The sequence below is a fragment of the Mauremys reevesii genome, linkage group 3 (assembly GCF_016161935.1).
Source record: "Mauremys reevesii isolate NIE-2019 linkage group 3, ASM1616193v1, whole genome shotgun sequence".
Classification (NCBI taxonomy): domain Eukaryota; kingdom Metazoa; phylum Chordata; order Testudines; family Geoemydidae; genus Mauremys; species Mauremys reevesii.
The window spans coordinates 173,255,436-173,279,076 of record NC_052625.1 but is presented as its reverse complement, the minus strand read 5'-3'; the positions used below and the strand labels follow the sequence as shown (position 1 = coordinate 173,279,076).

At 38.1% G+C, this 23,641-nt stretch overlaps 1 protein-coding gene across 8 annotated transcripts in view; it reads left to right on the top strand.

Moving 5' to 3' along the window:
• The window catches only part of MYT1L (myelin transcription factor 1 like), a 369,230-nt gene that overhangs the window by 269,524 nt on the left and 76,065 nt on the right, over positions 1-23,641 (top strand). For all 8 annotated transcript variants that reach the window (XM_039531760.1, XM_039531757.1, XM_039531764.1 and 5 more), the window contains 6 exons: positions 1,708-2,685; positions 7,278-7,412; positions 10,362-10,452; positions 12,860-12,967; positions 16,325-16,536; positions 23,087-23,334. In XM_039531760.1, the coding sequence (XP_039387694.1) occupies positions 1,708-2,685; positions 7,278-7,412; positions 10,362-10,452; positions 12,860-12,967; positions 16,325-16,536; positions 23,087-23,334 (1,772 nt within the window). The remainder of the gene's footprint in view (positions 1-1,707; positions 2,686-7,277; positions 7,413-10,361; positions 10,453-12,859; positions 12,968-16,324; positions 16,537-23,086; positions 23,335-23,641) is intronic.

Sequence of the window (23,641 nt, the reverse complement as noted above, 5' to 3'; positions counted from 1 at the left end):
ATTAGCTAATGTAGTTTGCACAATATACTACCCTCAGATCTCTGCTCTTCCTTTCGTAGACACAACCTAATCCACTATGTATATCAATTCTGCTGCTTAACTACAGCCTCCTCTCATCCCAGGATACCCAAGCACTGTGTAGAATGAACACTAGCATGTGGCTGAAGTATTATATTTCTCACTGTTGAGCTTTGTATTTAAAATTCTGATTTATTCTTTTGTCCGCCAACCTGCAGAAAATATTCTTTTATTCCAAAAGCATACCCGTCAGCAAATATTAGTATATTAAATTCTCCTGCTACCTGAAATTTCCCACTACATTTTGTTTAACCCAAAGCACAAAGGTCACAGCTTAGAAATTGTTATAGCTACAATTGTACCAAAATACATCCGAGTCCCTATGATGTTAGCTTATGCTGATGAGCCAGCTCTTGAGCTGGTGCAAATCAGCATAACTCCATTGATTGAACTGGCCCAGTGTGTCATTCTAATTACTAAACTGGGGAAGTCCTGTTTTTTAAAAAATGTGACTTACTGTTACATATAAGTGCTTGCAGCAAATATTCAAAATGTTTGAGTAGCTGAGTGTTAAAATATATTTTATATTGTGTTTTTAGTCAATAACAATTGACCTATGTTTATTTAAGAACTTGTATGATGGTGATGCACACTAACTTTTGAATTACGATGAGATATATTCAAGGGTATTCCTCGTGTCTCAGAGTGACTCATTCTATTCACAAAGTTGCCCCTCTGTTACTCACTAGTTATTGGAGCAGAACTCAGTAAAACAGAGTTACTATGTGTCATCTTGTGATATTGTGATGTACAGGATAACAAGCCAACACAGGAGTTATCTAATGTGGCCTTTGTATAGACAAGACACTTTGGATTGAAGCCAATGTCATGTATGTAAGCGAATCTAAATTGGGGATAGTGTAACTACTTACACTTACATTGTACATACTGTTATTTCTACTTTCCTTTTATGTAATGATTATCTAACAGTTTTTCGCTTGTTCATAGTTTGCAATAGCTAAGCAATAGATTTTGAATTCTAGCTACCGGTGCACTTATTGAAATGTATTTGTACCTCTTTGTGTACTTGTCTTGACAGTTGTTTTTCATATAGCACTAATTGTGTATACGGTGCTTATATAAGAACCAATTCTCTTTTGGTGTACATTAATTAATTAAGAAAACAGATCCTATAACACTCACTCCTTTGAAAAGATTGGAGTGAGGAAAGTTAAACCAACCTAAGAAAATATTATAGTTTGAATAATATAATTATAAAATAACCCCAATAAAACTATAAATAAAGAAGTGAAAGGAGGAATAGAAGAATTTATGACTTAATATTTTAGAAATAATGCCAATTAATAAACAATAAAAATGTCTTTTTTCCTGCATAATTAATAGTTTATTATATGATAAATGAAAGAAATTAATGGTGCATAGCAAATATATAAAAATGCCCTTATGGGCTTTACAGATATTCATTTTCTTAATACCAGCGGTTTCTACTTACCTGAACATGGGTCTTAGTGTTCTAGAGCTACTGTATGATAAACAGTATTTGACATGCAGTTTGTTTTCTGTCCATGCTATTGCAACAACAGTTCCAATTCTAGCCACTTTTTTCTTTTCTTTTCCTTTTTCTTTCTTTCTTTGTTTCTTTCTTTGTTTCTTTCTTTTTTTATGCAGAAGACCATCAAATGAATTGTCACAATACTCGAATAATGCAAGACACAGAAAAAGATGATAACAATAATGATGAGTATGATAATTATGATGAACTGGTGGCCAAGTCATTGTTAAATCTTGGCAAAATTGCAGAGGATGCAGCATACAGAGCCAGGACAGAATCAGAAATGAACAGCAATACATCTAATAGTCTGGAAGATGATAGTGACAAAAATGAAAATATTGGTCGGAAAAGTGAGCTGAGTTTAGATTTAGACAGTGATGTTGTTAGGGAAACAGTGGACTCCCTTAAATTATTAGCACAAGGACATGGTGTAGTGCTTTCAGAAAACATTAATGACAGAAATTATGCAGACAATATTTCACAGCAAGATAACAGGAATATGAACTTTGTAATGCTAGGGAAGCCTATGAACAATGGACTTATGGAAAAAATGGTGGAGGAGAGTGATGAAGAGGTGTGTCTCAGCAGTTTGGAATGCTTAAGGAACCAGTGTTTTGATCTGGCTAGGAAACTTAGTGAGACAAACCCACAGGAAAGAAATCAGCAGCAAAATATGAATGCTCGTCAACATGTCAGGCAAGAAGATGACTTCCAAGGAAGAACGCCAGATCGGAATTACTCTGACATGATGAACTTAATGAGGCTTGAAGAACAGTTGAGTCCCAGATCTAGAACTTTTTCTAGCTGTGCAAAGGAGGATGGGTGTCATGAAAGAGATGATGATACCACCTCTATTACTTCGGACAGGTCTGAAGAAGTTTTTGATATGACAAAAGGTAACTTAACCCTACTTGAGAAAGCTATTGCTTTGGAAACTGAGAGAGCAAAAGCCATGAGGGAAAAAATGGCAATGGAAGCTGGAAGGAGGGACAATATGAGATCATTTGAGGAGCAGCCTCCGCGACAACTTTCTGGGGATGACAGGAAGCCTAAATCCAGTGACGGCCATGTCAAAAAGCCATATTATGGTAAAGGTAATATTTCTATATACCGTATGTTGTGTCATGAAAAAGTGTGAGCTAACGTGATAATAAGTGATGATTAGAACTCTAATGTGAAGTCATTGTTTATTTAATTTGTATGACTATGGCGTGATTCTAAAATAGCATCATGCTGTGATTACCAAATAGAACAACTCATTCTACAGTGTTAGAAACCTGTACAGTATTTCAGTGCGATATCATTTGGCTAAATAGAAAAACATAACTTTTTAGGGAAACAAAACAAATAAGAGATCATGTTGAAAGAGGCAAAGATGATTCTAAAGGGTATTATGACTAAAAATATGAGGAGAATTGCATTGCATACTCTATTGAATGGTGGGGATTTATGTAGCAGTTAGTCAATCAGCTATGAAGTGCATATTTTACAGATTGGATTGGGTAGGTGGCATCATGATTTATAAAATTATCATCAAATGACAGTTATTGATGAAGCCTCTCCCATCTAAAACGTAACATTGCCTGATAGAAATTGAACAGTATCAGAATGACCGATAACATAAGATAGGGGCAGTGACTGCACATTAATTATCTTAAGATACTAAGGTAATGGAAACCATTTGCTATGCAAGGCATAGTGTGGCCTGGGCTGAGATCAATAGCAATTTCTTTCTTATATGCATTCCACTTCACTGGTTTCATTCCATTGTGGAAACAGTTAAGGTGCTGCCTTAACCATAATTATACATATAAAGTTAATTTTAAAATATGTTTTAATTTAAAGAATTATCCTAGTAATGGTGTGTTAATATTAACACACCCCTTTGTATGTGTCCACATATATATGCATAAGGGCTCTGTCCTATACAGCATTCAGTACCTCCCGAAATTGTTGAACACCCTGAATTCCTATTGACTTTAATGGAAGTTGAGGGCTCTGCATTTCTAAGGAGGTGTTAAGCATGTTGCTGGATTGGTTATATATTGTATTTCTTATAGAAACACCTGGTTTCATCTCTACAATTTAGACTGTGGGTTTGGGGTTGTGGGTTATTTTGTTTTTTCCATTATAAACCTCTGATTTCTAAGGGTGATAACATAGTCATAAACTCTGGCTGTGAGATTAAAGATGGCACACCACATCTCAGATCAGGAGATTTTTGATTTTGTAAACAAGTTTTAAGGCGGGACAATGGCCAGTCTCTTATAAGTTATACAAACAGGAACATGAAAGTTATTTGTTTCAGAAACTCATCTGCAATGTAGCTTAGAAATTTTGTTTACTTTCAGACACAAAGATTGTAATCCACTGTATGAACTAGTAATGTTGGGTGTTTGAGGAAGACATTTTTTAAGTTTAGTTAAACAGTTATTCCATAGCCATGTGGATTTTTCTATTGTTTGCATGTGACACATAATAGGTGTATGTTCCCTTCTTAATGTGTGTATGTAATAAAAACCAAACAGAACATGGCAAACCAGTGCTGATATCTTAAAATTCTTAAAACGGTGTTTTCCAGATCTGCCAACCCATGAATGCTTGGGAAAATACATAAACATATATCTCTGCAGTCGCCAAAGGATTAATATAGTAGTAGTGGAAATATGGGCTTCTTATTTCAGTGATTTCTAGAGCTTCCCTGATGCCAACCTACTTCTAAGGAACTGCCTGATGAATTGGAGATAGGCCCAAACACAACCCTTGAATACAAAGGAAAGCCCTGAAATTTATGGTAGTTTGGATCAGGAAACTTTACAGCTGTGACCCTTCTCTGTTTTTCATAGAGGAAAGGCTGGAAGAGAGGGGGAGGAGAATGATTCCTTCCTCACTCTAGAGAAGATTGAGAAAAACAGAATATTGCAGTGAATTAGAGTAAATTAGAATTATGTCATTTATTCTCATATCACATATAATCTCCCCAACATGCTTGCAAAAGTTCTCCAAGGAGATGAATGATACAATTAAAGGGAAATATTCTCAGGGTGAAGGTGTCGAGGAAGAATCGTAACTCCTGTCTTCTCTCTTCAGGAGCTCTGCTCTCAGAGATCACTGAAACAACAAAGGCATGGCAAGCCACAGTTTTTTCTGCCATTTAAAATTTTCCAGAAACTCTTTCCTCCAAGACTGATGACTTTTAAAACCTTGTGACCCAGCTTGGGCAAGCTTTGCTCAGGCAAAACTTCTACTGTGGCAAGGATTGAGTGAGGATTTCAGAATTAGGCTCTTAAAAAAATTAAAAACAATAAAGTAGTATTCTCTATTGGAGGAAGGGATTCAATAAGAGCAGATCAGCTAGTCAAAATATGTACGCATTTATATTGAGAGGTGAATATAATCCTGAGCCCTAAGTTTTCTGCATAGTTGCATAGAATTTTAGCTGGATGTCTTCTATTAAGTCAATGGGAAATTGTGCAAATAAAATTCCATGCAAGTTTTGGAAATGTAAGATTAGTATGCAGCATCTTTTCTGACTTGCTAGACCATAAAGGCTCTTTTGGAGCTCATAAACCCTATTATTCTAAGGATCTGAAAACTCAGGAGAATTTGCATGACCAGCTCCTCAGCTGGTCTAAATTGGCATTCCTCCATTGACTAATATAGAGCTACATAGTTTACATCAGCTGAGGTTCTAGTCCATGGACTCTAGAGAAGCCATTATGGTCTATTGTGTTATTCATCTGCATTTTAATAGTCCTTGAATACTGGTATATTTACATTATACTTATTTTATTTATTTTTATTATTCACTTATCTAACACTTTCCCCACATTTCAATGTGCTTTATACAAAGAGTTGTACAGAGTTGTGTGTAAGAATGAAAATGGGACTGGTGGTCTAGTGGTCTCAGCACAGGTATATGTGGCAGAAACTCCTGAGTTCTAATCCTAGCTCTGATACTGACTCCTTCTGTGCCCTTGCCTTTAACTGCTAAAAAATAATTTCCCAAAGAGTAAACTGGGGATAATGGTATTTACCTACTTCACAGGGGTTTTGTGATGCTTATATGACTGGACAGAGCTTTGAAGATGAAATTTTGTAAATAAATGTTTACCATTGAACAGCAGAAAACATAGTACTGTATGTTACACCTGACATACATGCAAACTAAAATAAAACATTAGCAATTAAAAATGCATTTGTGACAGCTAAGTTTAAAGTGTGATCTTAAAAGTTAATATTGGAAATTAGGCCAGGAGAGCAATCACCACGTGATAAAGAGTTTCTCATAAGCCAAGATGGTTGAACAAGGGTTTGGAATTTAGAATATGGAACAACCACATGAGAATATAAACATAAAAATAAAAATCTGCAACTGAATGTGAATTGTGGGTAGTATGTACACTTTATCTACTAAAAAGAGATTGTACCCAAATCTCTAGAAGTACTTAAAGGGTCCCTTGATGTCACTGGGGTTGTACCTGCTCAACGAGGGCTGAATTTTACCATAAGACTTAATGGAAACCTAATAGCAAAACCTTATTTCCAAAGAAAAAAAGCATAAATCCTGCAGTGAAGAAATAACAGGAGCAGCATAAAATATATATAAGATGATAGATCAGTTTGGGTTCTGAATTTAGGATTGACTGAAGAACTAGAATGGGTGATGATGTTTGCTCTTAGCTATTAACTTAGAATAAGACAGAATCTTTGTACCCAGACTAGCATGAACCTTTTTTCTTAAATACTGGTGTATAAATCAGTTCTATTCTCCAAAATCAGGCAACAGTGTTAAAGATGCTGTGGTGTAGCTTGTATTACATGCTGAGTTGGAAGTCTTGGGATGTTACTTTACAAATGTTCTATTACAGGAAACAAACTGATGAAATATGTAATCAAGTTCTAGTTCAGGAATAATTTCACCAGTAGTTCCATTACTTTCTTGGCAGAAAACAATAGTTTATTGAACAGAAGTCTCCTTAGGCCCTTTCGTTGACTTGTACACAAAGAAACAAACAGCATTATAGAAGTTTATTAACCTTTTAAGCTTGTGAATATACAAACTTTATAGATGCATGATTATAATGGCCCAAATTCAAAATAAGGGATTGTTACATCTGATTAGATCTTTTACCCCATCATGGCTTATTGGAGGAAAAAATGCTTTATATGCTTTTGTATTCTACTACTTCATAAGGAATTTAGGGAAATCAGTGTCATCTGCTTAGAGTGAGTTTGAATAAGGATATATTTGTGCTGAATCGTTGAATCAGTATGCTAAGGAGCTGGGTCTGCTAACCTCAAGAGACTGAACTTCTATGACAGTACATTTGCAGGCTTCAATAGATCAGGCAAAAAGAAAGGGGGAACCAGCTAACAGTTTCAGAGTGTCCTTACACTCTTAAGCTGATGCTTGCCAGCAGAACATTGATTGACAGTGGTATGGCTTTGCTGCAAGAAGGTCACTACCCAATCACTATGATAAGTATTGCTGTGATCATAGGAGCCTGCAGTGTGAAAAGAAGATAATGGGGATAAAAGTGACAAAATTGTTTTAAGAAGCAGCAGTTTTTTCTTCTAGTATTTTGAAGAACATTTACCAAAGAATAACTTACAACATTAAATGAACCTTCTTACAGAAATTTGGAAAGCATAATTCACTTGACACATTTGTTGTAAATTATAGATCCCTCAAGAACAGAAAAGAAAGAGAGCAAATGTCCTACCCCTGGGTGTGATGGAACTGGCCATGTAACGGGGCTTTACCCCCATCACCGCAGTTTGTCAGGATGCCCACACAAAGATAGGGTCCCTCCAGAAAGTAAGTCCACATTGTTTCATGGAAACTGGGGATAAAACTCCAAAGATTTTTCTAGCATGCTTTTTAAACCTTTTTTTATTTCCATTTTATGGTATGGTATGTCTCAGTTAAGCATCCTGTTCTGTGCTATAGTTTTTTTTCTTTATTCCATCATTTTCATATCTCTAATAACTTTTAAACTAAAAAGAACAACTTTTAAAGCTGTATTCTTTGATTCTGAGAATGTTAGGTTATTTTTAACAGATGCATTTAGTCTGCAGAGAAAGATTTTCCAGAAATACTGCACTGCTTTTACTTCTGAGTGCTGATGTCACAGCATGACCTTCCCTGTTGTTTAGTGCAAGAACAATTGTGCTTTCAGGTTTGAAAAACTCACCACCCATTTTATTTCTGTGTTTGTTTATTTGGAGACATAATGAGGAAATGTATATTATAAAAAGGAGAGAGAGAGAATTTGGCCCTTTAGTAGTAGTATCCAGGATTTTGAGCCATATTCTCTTGTCGTTTACGTGGGTGCATCTTCCCTTAAAGTCAATGAATTCTGTGAGGACTGAAGTCAAAGGAAGTTACACTTGTGTAGAAGAGAAGAGAAGACGATTTGGTCTTGAAAGTTTAAGCTAGATCCTCAGATGGTATAAATTGGTATAGTTCCACTCAAGTTAACTAAGCTGTGCTGATTTATACCAGCTGAGGATCTGGCTAGGGTCTGATTCTCTTTCTTACTTTCACTGCTGTAAAACGGGAGTTACATTATTGAATTCTGTGGGCCTGTCTCTCCATTGTCTTGCAAATTGAGGAGTCATTTATACCTGTGTACATTAACATGGGTGCAAAACCCATCCAAATCAGAAGGGCAACATTTGACACCCATTTAGGGTGACCAGACAGCAAGTGTGAAAAATCAGGACAGTGGGTGGGGGGTAATAGGAGCCTGTATAAGAAAAAGACCCAAAAATCCGGACTGTCCCTATAAAATCAGGACATCTAGTCACCCTACACCTATTTTGCACAGGTATCCAGAAGCCTCCATGCAGAGAAGGATCAGACCAAATGGAATTTCACTGGTATAAAACCAGTGCAAGTGAAAGGAGAATCAGGCCCCTAAGACTTACACCTTAGCAGACCCTGAGCCTGATTCACCACTGCAAAATTCCAGTTTTACAGTGGCATAACTCTGTTGATGACAGTGCATTTACTGACATAAAACTGGAATAAGGCAGGTCTGAATTAGGCCCCAAATCTCCAAGAAAGATGTAGTCTCCGAAAGGGAAGCCAGAAGTGTAGTAGCACAGAGAGTGAGGAGAGAGAGAGAGAGAGAGAGTCTAACACAAAGTCTTCTCTTTCATAGCAGGGTTGTTCTTTCTAGAATTAAGATAATGAGGACATACTTTAGGGAAGCTCACGGCATCTTGGTTGATCTGTGAATACAGCAGATTTAACGAATTAATTTTTCCATTTTTGTAATTTGACCTGTAATTTTCTGAAGCACAAATATTTTCTCAGGTGCTCAAAGTTCTCTCTCATTTTTTGTTAATGGTGAAAATAAAGCTCTTTAGAAGATGTTGTAAATCAAAGAAGAATATAGCTTTAAACTGTTTGCATGTTCCGTAGTTACTAAAATGAAAAAGGTGAGCTCATCTTTTTATTTATTTATTGAACTAATTTTCCTGTTATGCTGGCCTTGTAAAGCATGTTTCAAGAACAGCTTTGAATAGCAGGAATTTCAGAGTAAAGCTTTTGCATCTGCACACGTTTTAATACACTGCCGGTAGTGGTGGTAATGGTGGTGATGATGATCTTTGAATCAGTCTCTATGGGTTAAATCCTTAAGTGTCTGCTTGGTTATTATTCAATTCTTACTCAGCCAAAGCACTCGCTGTTTTCAGCAGAGTTTGTCTGCGTGAGAACTAAACAATGACTACATGAGTACATCCCATGTGAATAAAATGGGAGCTATTTGGAGGGGCTGAATGACCTAGTTCTGTACATTAATGCACTAGCCATCCAGCTTTAGAGACATGGATTCAGATATGTCTCTTGTCATACAAAAGGAAAGATCCCAGTCTAGTCCCTGTTTAATGTACCTCCATTTTACAAAACCTCTTGATAATTTGGCCCATTATACCAAGAGTGTTGAAATTCAGAAGATAATTGCCTTGAAAGAATTTGGGGGTAAATTTTGCAGCCAACTTGCTTAAGCCAATGCTACCTATTCCTTACTCTCATGGTTTATCACTCCACCAGCCCTCAACTTTACAAAGTGCTTACTGCTTAGGAGTTTCTTTTCCATATTTTTTTCAATTTGCATCCTTATAATTTAAGATCTATAGAGAATTAAAATAAAGAGAAAGGGACCAATTCTGCCCTCATGCTTACAAGTGTAGTAACTTCCATTGACTACAGCCATTTGACTGTGGGCAGAACTGGATCCCAGTAAAATTGAATTGACTTGCATAATTAGGGTCAAATTCTGCTCTCAGTTTTACTGGTGTAAATCTGGAGTACCTCATTTTTTTATTGGTATCACTGAGAGCAGATTTTGGCTCTCATGGTTTATTATTTGTGCATAAAACTGTATTACACAATCACAATCCACACTTTATTACTGGGCTGTTCCCAATCCACCTGTTACTATTGAGCTGATCAGTGTTCAGCATTTATGTATGGAGAGGATGTTGGGAGTTTCCTGCTTCACCATCACACAAGAGACACATTCATTATTAGATTCTGTAATTTCCATAACTCTCACCGTACCGTGTTACCTGTGTTAATGAGCATAAGGTCACGACACCTCCTTCCCTCATCAGACTTTATTGGTTACATGTATTTTGAGGAATGCTGGTCGTTAATGAATCCTGGTTGGTTTTAAAATGGTTTCATATATACTGGGACTTGATTTTTTTTTCTTGCTTTCATACGCTGCTGTTTTCTCTTACTCTCCTTGTCAAGTTCTTGCCATGCATGAAAATGTTCTTAAGTGTCCTACACCAGGCTGCACAGGTCGGGGCCACGTAAATAGCAACAGGAATTCTCACAGAAGGTAAGGAAGCCATCACTGGACTATAGTCTAGAGAGAACACTGCTTCAGAGCTGCAGCACTTCTGGCAGTCTGTTCTGAGAGTGTGTGTATATGTGTATGTGATTTTGTTCTTTTGTTTTAAAGATGGCAGATGGTGCTTAGTGTGCTTTATTTATTCATTTTGCATCATAAAATCCTTAAACTTATTTTACAATGTGAAGATACTTCTGTGCAGAATTAATTTGATTCATGTAAGATACTTTTTAAGCATCGCTTGTTTGTTTTTATTTATTTTTTTAACTTCACTAGAGTTGTATTAAAAGAAGCATATGACCCTTACATAGAAAGTAATAGAAGAAAGAAAAAGACTGTAAACACCATCAAGACCAGGACAGAGTTATGGTTCATATAATGTTCATCTTTATGAGTGATGACTCCATACTGCGTGAAAAATTCCACTCTAATCATAAGAACAATTCTGTATGAATAAATAAGAAAGAGCTTTTCAAGTACATATATATTACACAATTTAAAGTTTTCTATCATCCATGGGCTCAACCTGAAGTCCATATTTAGGCAAAAATTAATTAGAATTTTGCCTGAATAAAAAACAATATGGAAATGTACTTTTGATTTTCAAGATAAGGAAAGCAATAGAATTCATTGAAATTATTCTAGAAACGTGTAGAATTCCATAGAAAATGATACTTTTCTATAGAGTTTTTTAATCATCCCATAGAATCCTATAGAATGGACCTTATTTTCTGTTACATACTAGGGATTATTTTTTAAAACCTATAGAAAAGTTATCATTTCTATTATATTATATGACTTTTCCATGAGGAAATTGAGGTTTACGTTGTAGCTTCCAATGGCAAAACCCAGGGAAGTAGGCAGAGAGCACAGAAAACTACCCAAGGTTCCCATTACTGAACTCTTTTTAACATTCACTGCAGCAAGATGGCTTAGGAGACCACAAATGGTACTGGTGGTATAGTCCTCCACACTTACAGAGCTCTGGCTTCACCAAGAGTTCTATCTCAGCTCCATGGATTCCCTTGCAGAGGACCAATCTCTTTGGAATGCTCTGTGGCACCTCCTTCTTCTCTGGAACAATGTAGCCATTGGATGCCTCCCACTAATGTCATGCAGCACAAGCAGCAAAAGCTTCGGAAGGGACTCCATGGCAGCTAATGCTGCAACAGCACTAACTTCTGTTTGGATATCTGCTAGGATATCCCTGGTGTCTGAAGAGGAGCATGTCATTGGAGAGCAGCTGCCGCGGGCACTAATCTGAAACTGTGTAGAGCCCCCCAACCTTTCCCCCGTGGAACTGAGACAGAGGGGTTTCCATTGGCACCCAGGGAGGAGTGGAGGGAGCATTCTGCTCACCTCTTTCTGCAGCTTTTGGGGCATTTTGCTCTGCTTTCTTTATTTTTTTTCCTTCCTTCCTTTTTTTCTTCTGTTGAGAGGGACGCATCTGAGCCTGAGTAAGATTTCAAGCTGAGCCCTTTTGAGAGGCACCTCTGTCTCTAGTTTAAACCCCCTGTGCCACAGAGTGCACTGATTTGCCTTTCACTTTAATTTCTTTTCCTGTGGAGAACACAAGGAGCTGCGGTCACATAAGCATGCAACAGACAATAACGAGAAAAAGATCCCTCCATTGTCAGGTCACAGGATTTTACAGATTCACTAAGAGCACCATCTGCTGGTACCAGGATATTTATTTTCCTCTGTTCTAAATCTTTTCCAGCAGAAGCAGACTTATTACTATCACTTCAAAAATGGTTCAGCATTTGTAAATTAGAGTTCAAGTCCAGACGTCTTGGTTCTTTTCATGTTACATTATCTGAGACTAGAACGACCTTTAGTGGTTTAACTTCATGAATAAACAGCAAGAAAATATATTTTTAATATAGGTTTTAGAGACACTCAGTCAAATTCTCCACTGATTTATATCCCTCACAACCTAATTGAAGTTAATGAGGCTGAATGAGGTGTGAAGCAGCACAAAATTTCATCTGTATTGTGTTGACATTGAATAATCTTCATCAACCATTTCAGTGACAAAATGTGTATGAACAAAAGGGCCAAGTTCTGCTAACAAAGCCGCACAGTAAATTTTGGCTTATATTCTCCTCTTCCTACCTGAATGCCTATTAACTGACATCCATGAGAGTTCTGTCTATATACAGTAGGAGGAGAAGAATATTGGATATGAGATCGTCCATGCAACTTTGAAAGCAGAATGTTGCTCAAGGACAGGAAGTCTATTCTAGAGGAAATGTATGACAGAAAAGGTTCTGGAAACTTTTTTCCTCCAGATTCTTCCTCGTGCTGACTAAGGAGGAGAAGGAGTAATTGGATCAGTGCTATAATGTGAAATTGCTCAGGACAAGACAATTAAATTTCCTTTCTGTAATTGCAGCCTCTCTGGATGTCCTATTGCTGCAGCAGAGAAACTGGCTAAAGCTCAAGAGAAGCATCAGAGCTGTGATGTGTCAAAATCAAACCAGGCATCAGATCGGGTTTTAAGGTATTAGAAATCACTATAATACTTAATACTATGAAAAATTCATCACACATTAAGTTAATCTGAGCATTTATATTTATATACGTTGTATATACATATATATCTCCCTTAAAGAAGAGTTTAGAATTAGGGCTTCTGGATCCAATTTTCTCAGCATTATTTCTCAACAAATTTGCATGGGGGTGGGCTGGTAATTATTTTGGCAAATACATGTAAAGCCTGAAAAGCTCATTTTTGTCTTAGGCATTGTTTGGTGTAAAGCTGACTGCTGGAGTGCAAAGTCTAAGAACAGTGTGAAAAAAAGTTGGTATCTTTTGGGAATAAACTAATATTTACCGGTAAGTCTTGTTTTCTTCAGCAGGCTTTTACTAGTAAATATCAGTTTAAATGAAAACCAGAAGCCCTACTTGCAGTACTAAATTGGCAGCATACCTTTTTATGGAAAAAATACCTGATCTAGTTTAGGTTCCAAAAACACTTAAGGGTTAGCTCATTGTCTCTGTTTTGCTCCCTCCCCCACAGAAAGGATTAAAGGAATGGAAATACCATTCCATTGGTTTAAAATTTGATGGAGGGAGGAGATTGAACTAATCTGGCATCATCACCCCCTCTCTCCATGCATTTGGGACTCAGCATTTATCCTATGCAGAATCCAGCTCTGCACTATTAAATGCACCTAGTGCTGGGCCAGATGTGGGCGGAGAAAACTGTGACTTCTGGGGGATCTGAGAGTTTAGGGAGCAGTGCAAAGGCATTGGACTTCTGCATGAATGTACCAGCCCTATATTGATGCCCCAAGAGCTGCAGAATTTCACCATGGATAATATGATATCTGTGGATTAGGATGGCCACATCCTTCCCTTCTTTCCGTGGGAGAATTTAAAGGACTTTCCACAACTTCCAGCACACAGAATTTCCTACGCCTCCCATAAATTTCTCTCTGTCAGGTTATCATTTTGACCTAAATTTGATAGGGTGACTTATAATGAATGTTTCTTACTGATATCAACATCTTTCTTTGAATATTCTCTCAGTACTTCATCAAATCTTGATGGCATTTTCCAAACCCTTGTGTTCTTGTGGTTGAGAAAACAGAACAATGTCCTACATCAGGAAAGCTAACTGTTATGTAGTGAATTTGGATTTTTGTTTTCCTTTTCCCAAGTGTTTTCAGTGGCTTTATCTGGACCGGACCCAGTTCTGGTTTCACTTTTTTCAGACACTGTCCCTGATACTTTACTCAAAGATGGTGCTTTTAATAATAATAATAATAATAATTAATAAATATCCATTGAACAAAATCACCAAATCTTCATTAGCAGGATTACACGGACCAAAAATGCAGTGGCTTTCACTGTTCTCTAGAGAGAAGTCACAGGAGTCAGATGCCATGCAGAGGAGGCTACTTTTCAAAAGCAGCATCTGGTTCTCTGGCAGGCTCCTTGGATAGTTGTTTTGGCAGTTTTGCTTTTGCCTCTGGGTCTGTCATGTGTTTCAGATCTTGTTAGGCAGGCTGAGTAAGACTGTCATCTCAGACACTACGTCCCTTTTACCTTTAACTCTCGGATCTATTTAAGATGAACATCCTAAGGGTTGTCTTATAAATTCCATGCACAATGATTGATTGGGGACTTTATGTGTTCCAAGTATAAATCCTGTGAACTGATCTTACACTTGTCTCCATCCCACCTGCATTCAAAATGTCTTCACTAATAAAAAAAGTCAAATTCATAGGATTTTTGCTCTGCCAAAAATTTGGGGTTTGTTTTGAATGTGCGCTATGTGAATTGTATTATTTTCCTAAATGAGCCTAAACTATATTGGGCTACACTGACTGAGGATCTGGCCCCTTGTATTTTGTGAAAAGCAAAGAGAAATTTTCCAAAGGAACCCAACATACAAAAGAAAATCAAATGGTATGGTATGAATTATATAATTTCTTGGGTAATTTACACCTCAATCTCTTGTCTAAATTCTATGAAAATGAATTCATCCAGAAACGCAAACTACTAAAAATATATTAGTATTTCTGTCTGTTTATTGTGTTCCACTTCATCAGCCAGCAAGGCATGATGGCTCTTCTGCTTGTGACTAAATTAGTGTTCCCCTGAATGCCCCTTCCATTTTCTCATGTTATAATTGTGGGGGAAAGAAAAAGGGCTTGATCCTCTGAGGTACTAAGCACCCGAAGTCAGCAGTTAATCACCCTAAACCTCTGTTAAAATCAGTGCCTTTTAGGATGCTGAGCAGCTCATAGGATTTGCTCTCTAGGGCCCAGTCATTCAACACTTTCTCACATGAGAATTTTAGATGGTACATCCAAAGTCTGTATTAGCTTGCACTCCATCCCTTATGGTGCTGTGGGAGCTGCTTATTGAGTGTGGTGTGTGGAGCAGCCCCAGGAGTCACAGTTCCTGCCAAAGCCTTGCATGCAGGAGGCAGCAGGAGGCAGAGAGACTGGATGACAGTTCAGAGGCAAGAGGGATTGTGTGGGTGTCTCTTGCGGATCTCCCACTGAACTGTATATTGAAGAGGCGGACCCCAGCTTCTTTTCTAACAGGGCAAACCACATGCAAATAGAATCATAGACTCTCAGAAGATTAGGGTTGGAAGAGACCTCAGGAGGTCATCTAGTCCAACCCCCTGCTCAAAGCAAGACCACCCGCAACTAAATCATCCCAGCCAGGGCTTTGTCAAGCTAGGCCTTAAAAACCTCTAAGGATGGAGACTCCACCACCTCCCTAGGTAACCCATTCCAGTGCTTCACCACCCTCCTAGTGAAAAAGTTTTTCCTAATATCCAACCTAAACCTCTCCCACTGCAACTTGAGACGATTGCTCCTTGTTCTGTCATCTGCCACCACTGAGAACAGCCGAACTCCCTCCTCTTTGGAACCCTCTTTCAGGTAGTTGAAGGCTGCTATCAAATCCCCCCTCACTCTTCTTTTCTGCAGATTAAATACTATTGACAGAATTCAAAGGAAGCTCCATGAATTGAGTGGAGATTCTAGTGCTGTTTTCTACCGGTCTTTGTCCCGTTCTAATCCACCTTCCCAAAGAGAGTACATTATTATAGGAGAATACCCTTAAGTATTTTTTAAAATAGAACTTTTCACCAATTATATTGTTTTTAGTCACAGAATACATTTAGCACTATTATAATTGATTTATCCTAGGCTTTGCTCAAGAAAATATATATTGTTTGTCTGCTGGAAACAACCAAACCAATCAAATACAATAATATATTGCTGTCTCTTGAGTGCAATAAATAACTCAGATTTTCTAATCTGAACTATAAATTATGCACAGACACAATAAACTGAACTGCATCTAACAAACTGTACATATCTTTAATTTCTAGGCCCATGTGCTTTGTTAAGCAATTGGAGATCCCTCAGTATGGCTACAGAAACAATGTCCCCACCACCACACCCCGCTCCAACTTGGCCAAGGAACTAGAGAAATACTCTAAGACTTCGTTTGAATATAACAGTTATGACAACCATGCCTATGGCAAGAGAGCCATAGCTCCCAAGGTGCAATCCAGGGATATATCCCCCAAAGGATATGATGGTAGGAGGTGCACACTCTTATACATGAGAGACAAGTTTACAGTTAATAATGTTGTTGTATATGTAAACTTCATAAAAATAAGACATACCTTCATGTTCATACAGTATTAAGAGGAATGCTATTCACAGCATGACATTGTTATGTTTAAGTTATTTTTAAAGACTTTTTCTAAAAAGCATTATTTTATATGGTGCTTGCTGCAGGATTGTTGCACTGATAAGAGAACATCCTTAGTTATTCAGTTCTTGGGATGTATTGAGCCTGCAAAAAAACCTAAAGAGTAGAGCCAGCCTTGTGGCACAGTAGCAGTGTATTAAGCTGCCATCTGGGAGACTTGGCCGCATGGGTTGCATTAGGAATCTTGCTCTTGTACAGTAGTTTAGGAAACTCATAAATGTAATGTGCTTGCTCTCTGGGGATGAGAAGGGAGAAAACATGGACCTCATTGCACTTCAGCCCCTACTGATCGTCAATTAATTAAGGGCCCCTGCTCGCCTTATACACATGAGGATTCCTGTTGAATTCAGTGTGAGAACTCGTGTGAGTAAGATGATTGGGATTTTGCTGAAAGTGGCATTAACCCCTGTCTCTGAGGCTATTTCTCCTGGGCAGGAACAAATGTGATGGTGGTGGCTGGCTGGCAGAGGAGAGGAGTTGGACCAAGGAACAAAACCCACTAGGGCCAAAGAATGAAGGCTGGAGTTGTCCCATTTGGGGATATTCCAGACCTAACAGAATAACATCACAACATTCCCTTCCTCTTTTTCTTATGTAACATGGAACAATTTATTTTCTAGATAAATTCATCTTACAAGTTAAAGTGCTTGGGATTCCTCACTGACTAGCCTATGAAATCCCAGATTTTGTTAGTAAATTAGGAATAAGTGTGGGTTAGTGGAACAGTCTCTGCTCTTGCCTCAAAACAGACTCTGACTTAGAAAAGTAGATGAGTGGAAAAGGAGGAAATTGTAACAGTTGCTATCCCCATCTTTCCTATGCTTTTTGATAGGTAAGTTTTCCTATGAGATCAGTAAGCAGGTTGTCTCTCACTAGTAGAGAGGGTGGGAAAAGGCAGACATTTCTGAGTAAATGTGCCTTAAACTCTCCAATACCCATCCTCAAAGTAACAACTTAATAGAGATAGATGGCTAAATTCTGATAAGTCAACAGGTTTGCACCAATAATTTTACCTATTATGTACATGCTCTGTTTACTCACTAGAAAGTCTATGAATATGTGTAAGTTTAGTGATCATGTTCTCGGATGTTGGAGTAAGCTGCAAGAATTCATCCTGTTTGAGGCCCCATTTAGCAAAGCATTCAAGCACATGCCTAACTCTTATTGAAGTGAATAGGACCTAAGACCATGCTTAAAGCTAAGCACATACTTAATGCTTTTGCTGAATTAGGCCCTAAACGATGAAGGATGATAGGGAATTACTCTACTATCTACATATACCAGTGGTTCTCAACCTATTGACCATTGTGGGCAACATATGCAGCTCTCTCTGTGTTATGTAGGCAGCATCCACACTATATATATTACTTATATTGTCCTGAGGATGTCACATGGGCTGCAGCTGTGTGCTGATTGGGCCTCAAGCAGCCCATGGGCCGCAGGTTGAGAACCATTTGCATATACACTCATCTCCCATTGATGTAAATGAGAGATACCTATACCTGGGGATAAAACCCCTTTGTCCTTGAAATATTATTGAGGCGAGCTTGTTTTGGATGTCCACATCTCCGCCAAAGAATGAGTATGGAGTAATAACAACATTTTAGGAACGTGTGGCTCAGTAAATTTCTTCTCCCCCACCCCGAAGTGGAATAGGATGTTGTCATTCCTAATGGGCTTACATACTTGCTGGGTGAAAAGCTGGTATTGTGTGTGCATGTGGCTGTAAGTATAAAAACATGGGGTGAAATATGGGGTGAATTTTTGGCCCCACTGAAATCAGTGGGTGGTTTGTCATTGACTTCAATGGGGTCAGGATTTCCCCCACGGTTCTATGGCCTTAGTTATTACGGGCATGAAAGGGAAGAAGCGATAACTTGCCAGTCTCAGGAAAAGATCTCTTCCTTAAGAAATTTTTTTCCTTAAGGAACTTTGCAGTCTGCAGAGCGGGGCAATTTATTTTTCACTGAGTAGTACATTCACCTAAAAATGCATTTTTCAGAAAACAACAACTATGCACAAATTTGGGTTGAAAATGGTAAATAGTTTCTACTGAAAAAAATTAGGAAAAAAGAACATCAAAAATGTCAAAGCTGTTCATTTTGGCCATTTTGAAGTGAAATGTTTTGTCTTTGTTTTGAAAACATTTTGTTTTGATCATTTTCAAACATTGTGTTTTGACTTTTCATTTCAAAATGGCATTTTGGAATAAATATTCAGCAGTGGGCTTTTCAGTCCAGCAGAGCAAGGTATGACACGATCCAATGGCTGGAAGCTGAAGCATGACAAATTCAGACTGGAAATAAGGCGTATGTTTTCAACAGTGAGGGTAATTAACAACTGGAACAATTTGCCAAGAATTCTCCATCACTGGCAATTTTTAAATCACGACTGGATGTTTTTCTAAAAGATCTGCTCTAGGAATTGTTTTGGAAAAGTTCTATGGCCTGTGTTATACCAGAGGTCAGATTAGATTATCACAATGGTTCCTTCTGGCCTTTGAATCTATAAATGTTAGAAATTTAGCCTTTAAAAAAAAACAAAAGGGGGAAGGGGGTGAAAAACCCCCAAACCCAAAATGAAACATTAAAATGAAAGATGAGAGCGAACTATTCTGCAGTCTATATACACACTCATCTCCCATTAATCTAAATAGAAGTTACCTGTATGTTTGAAGGGGGAATACACCCTTTCCCCCCCCCATTCAAATAGCATTGAGGCTAGTTTGGGAGGTCTATAGTATGAACCAACTGTGTATATTAGGGAAGAAATTTTTGTTTTGAAGAGGTATTATACATAAACTTAGTGGAGACTGGTAATTAATCTGTCAAACACTCTAAGAGGAAAACAGAAATACATATAGTATTAAGGGTCTGAAAAATGAATCACTTGATGTTTGAATCTTTTGAGGCAGCATCATGCATTGTGTCACAGACCATCAGGAAAATGTCATGGGGCAGATACATTCAACAAATAAATGGTTGTGAGTTGTATGGACTGTGTTCTTTTTTGTGTGTGTAAGCTTTAATAAGAATTACACAGAGGGAGGAGTCTGTATGTTGTAGGATATGATGCCCTGATGATGCTACAGAGGGATCATCTTCTAAGGAAGAGGGTTTGTTTGTTTGGCTTTATTTTCCCCTTAGGGACAACGTCATAATGGGCTACATTATGGGCTTATTTTATATGGCAGTAATGATGAGAACAGCTGGACCTAGTATCCAGAGGAGTTCACAGGGCTCTGCAGTTGGGAGCTGCTCGTGCTCAGGGATAGTGGAAAGCTTGTGCAAATTTGTTCCTCTCCCCGCAAGTTGTCTAGCAGTCCTCCCTGAATTCTCACCATCTCACTCCCTGGTACTGGGGCTGCACAGTCCCTGAAGAGGTCCTATCGGGTTCAGAAAAAGTTTTGGAGCTGTGGTTAACTTAAACAATAAAACTGGTACCAAGGCTGCCGGTGCTGGGGATAGAGGATGCTGGAACTAGGTCTCATTCTCTCATCAACCCCTTTGTTTGGAAAAGACTGCATACCTTAATTTTGATGGGGCGGCTGCCACTCCCTAGCTTACTTAGCTATGGAGGAGCCTTTGGGATATTAGAGAAGCACTTACCCCCCACTGTCATCATCCCTTATGTAGTTCATCAGGGGAAAGTCAGAATCTTGGAAATGCCTCGCTTGGAAATGGAGCTGGTTGGAGCGGCTGCCTGAGAGCTATGTGGCTGTCATTGATGGAAGAGATTGCTTTCTGCTTTCTGCCACTCGGCCACAAAGCATAGTTGGATTACAGAAGTCCCAGCCACCCTACACCACAGCAATGCACTAAATCACAGTTTGGCCCAAAAGCAGAACTGCAAAATGTGTTTTATTTTGTATTCAGACAATGTCACTACCGTTCCCCTTCTCTGCAGATGGATTTCACTCTATCTTAATTCACTATAAACAAGAGTCCTGAATTTCTTTTTCAAAATTAATGTGAGGTAGATAATCCAGACTGCATGAAATGTTTAAAAACTGTACAGTGAAGGTCAAGCTAAAATGACCACAGCCATTCACATATACTTAATACATATATAATGCTTTTCACCTTCAAAGTGTTCCACAAACAATCATTTATTAATCTTCACAACACGCCTAAGATTAAATATTGTGATTGCCTTTCTATAAATCGGGAAAATGTAGCAGAAAGATCTTGTGATTTTATCAAGGCCACAGGGGGAGTCTGTGTCAGAGCCTGGAAGAGTTTCTTGTGGCTGATCCTATGTTGAAAACTCTTTATTATTCCTCCCTGCTTTCCTCACTCATTTCTCTCTCAGTCTCTGTATTGATATAGATATATAAAATGTCTTATATTATCTCATATTTAATTTAATTTTAATCAACTCTCAAATGTCTAATATGGCTGCATTTTTGTTTTGCAAGTGATAGAAAAGGCATGTTATTCATTCGTTTGAAATATAGTCCTAATATTGCAAATGACGTGTGCAAAGTGGTTGCTGTTAAAAAGTCAACACTTACTATGTCAACCGTGGTAACTGAGATACTGTACTTATTTCCTATTGTAAGTTTAGAGAATTAGTTGAGTATCTTGGCTATCAAAATGTAGCAACCATGGATAAATGCTCGGTTTTTAGTGACCAATATTGATTAGTATTTTTTAAGAAAGAAATTTGGTGTAAAATATGTCATGGGAAATAATTCACGGGATTATTATCTGTGAATGTTCAGAAAACAACAGTGATGCACACCTGTGTATTATATGGGTTTCCTGAGAAAACTCCTGCATCTGCTAAGAATTAAGCATTTTATTTCACTTACAGTAAACAATGACTTCATTAACTTTTCCAAAAATGTACAAATGAAAGGGATGAAGTACGGAGTATAAGATAAATTCCGCATCAAACTCTCCTTTTCCAGGCAGAATGTAGTCCATAAAGAGGCTGTGCTCAAGGGAGCAGATTACTGCATGTATGTCCACCGCAACACGCCTGAAGAGGTTGGCGTAAATTGAAACTGTGGAGAAAGAGCTCTAACTAGTGTGTTGACCCTTTATATAGGGCCTTTATATAGGACCCTCTGTCCAGCAATTACGTACAATGACATGGCATTGCAACACTTCTGTTATATTGTTCAGTATGATCTTTGCAAAATACAGAACTCGATTTTAAAGGGGAGAAATCACTATACCACGAATGCATATACGTGTAACTGCTGACATTGACTTCTAGTGTGTGGGCTATATGAAAACGTAGCAACACTCTGGGTTCAATATAGACCAACTGACATTTTTTTCTCAGTCATTTATTTTAAAAAAAAAAGAGCCATTTATTTTGGGCCAGGAGTGGGTTGGGGTTTTTTTTAATTCCTTTGGCTATAAAATGTTAATATTCATTTTTTTAAAAAGCCAACAATATTGTCACATTCTGTTTAAAGAAGAGAGGAATGAATTGTACAGGCTTAAGCCTGATGTAGTGCTGTAGTTCTTCCCTGAGCATCCATTGAGCCTTACAGTGTGTGTCTGTCATTATATAGTTAAATATACCCTTGTAGCCTAATTATCAGGGGTGCTGAGTGTATGCAATTCCTGTTGTTTTCAACAAGAAGCTTCTGGTGCACAGCACCTCTAAAAATCACATTGTTGAACTCGTATTTTTTTTCCTGTTATATTACATTTGCTTTAGCCTGTGAGGGCCCCCCATCCAGATTTGGACAATGCCTGCCCCTTCAGTCTACGGCCACCTTCTTTTTTCCACTTACTCCTCATCCTTTCCCTTCTAATGACCAGCCCAGTACTTGCCCTTATTGCAGAATGGAGGAACACTTTGGTCAATTTGAGATTACCGAGGACATATGGTTAGCACTCTGGCCCAGAGATCAAGCACATTATCTTCCCAATGAGCTTGATCCCCACTAGCTCCAGGGAGTGGGATTCCTAAAGTCTGTTGTGAATCTGGAGTTAGCCCAATTTGCTGGTGCAATACCACTAAAGTGTCCTGAACAAAAGTGAATGACCCAAACAGTTCCCAGTCCTCATACAGATAGGTAATCAGCTCTTACTATGGAATGAAAGCAATGTTTCCTTGTGCCTTTGCTGGAATTTCATGCACAGTGTTTGTTTGCTAAATCTCGCCTGTTTGTCACTACGGTATATAGTCACATCCTCTGGATTTATTTTTAATGGAATGTTTAATACATACCCAATTACTTGTTTAAAGGACTCGCACACAAAATCATAGAATACCTGCATCATTTCTGTTGCCTTTTTTTAATCAGTCACCGTTGCTCATTATAAAATTCACCCACAGTAGATTGTTTTTCTTGTCATTTATGTAATGTGCTAGTACTTTTGAGTCATCCTTGTCATATTTCTTCCCACAGCTAAACGTTATTGTAAGAATTCAAGTCCAACCAGCAGCACAACAAGCAGTTATGCCCCTAGCAGCAGCAGCAATATGAGTTGTGGTGGAGGCAGCAGTGCCAGCAGTACCTGCAGCAAGAGCAGCTTTGACTATACTCATGACATGGAGGCAGCACACATGGCTGCCACTGCTATTCTGAATCTCTCCACTCGCTGCAGGGAGATGCCTCAGAACCTCTCCACTAAACCTCAGGATCTCTGTGCCCGGGTAAAAATTAGCAATTATGTTTGTTGATGATGATACAAACCTCTTTACTGCGCTAGATTTGTGCCCTGATAGGTTCAAGAGTAGCTTTAATGCCTCTTGCTTAATCTTTTTCTCAGAATGAACAAAAATGTGGCAGCTCTGCTAAGGCAGCAAAATAAAAGATAAAGATGCAAATTACTCATCAGTAACTCTTAAAATCCAGATCAGTGCTTAGAGTTAAAATGGTGCTGATAAAATATGTTGTTCTCTGTTTTAATCCTTCACTTACTGAATGGGTCTATAGTAACTATGGAAGCTATTTAGGTTG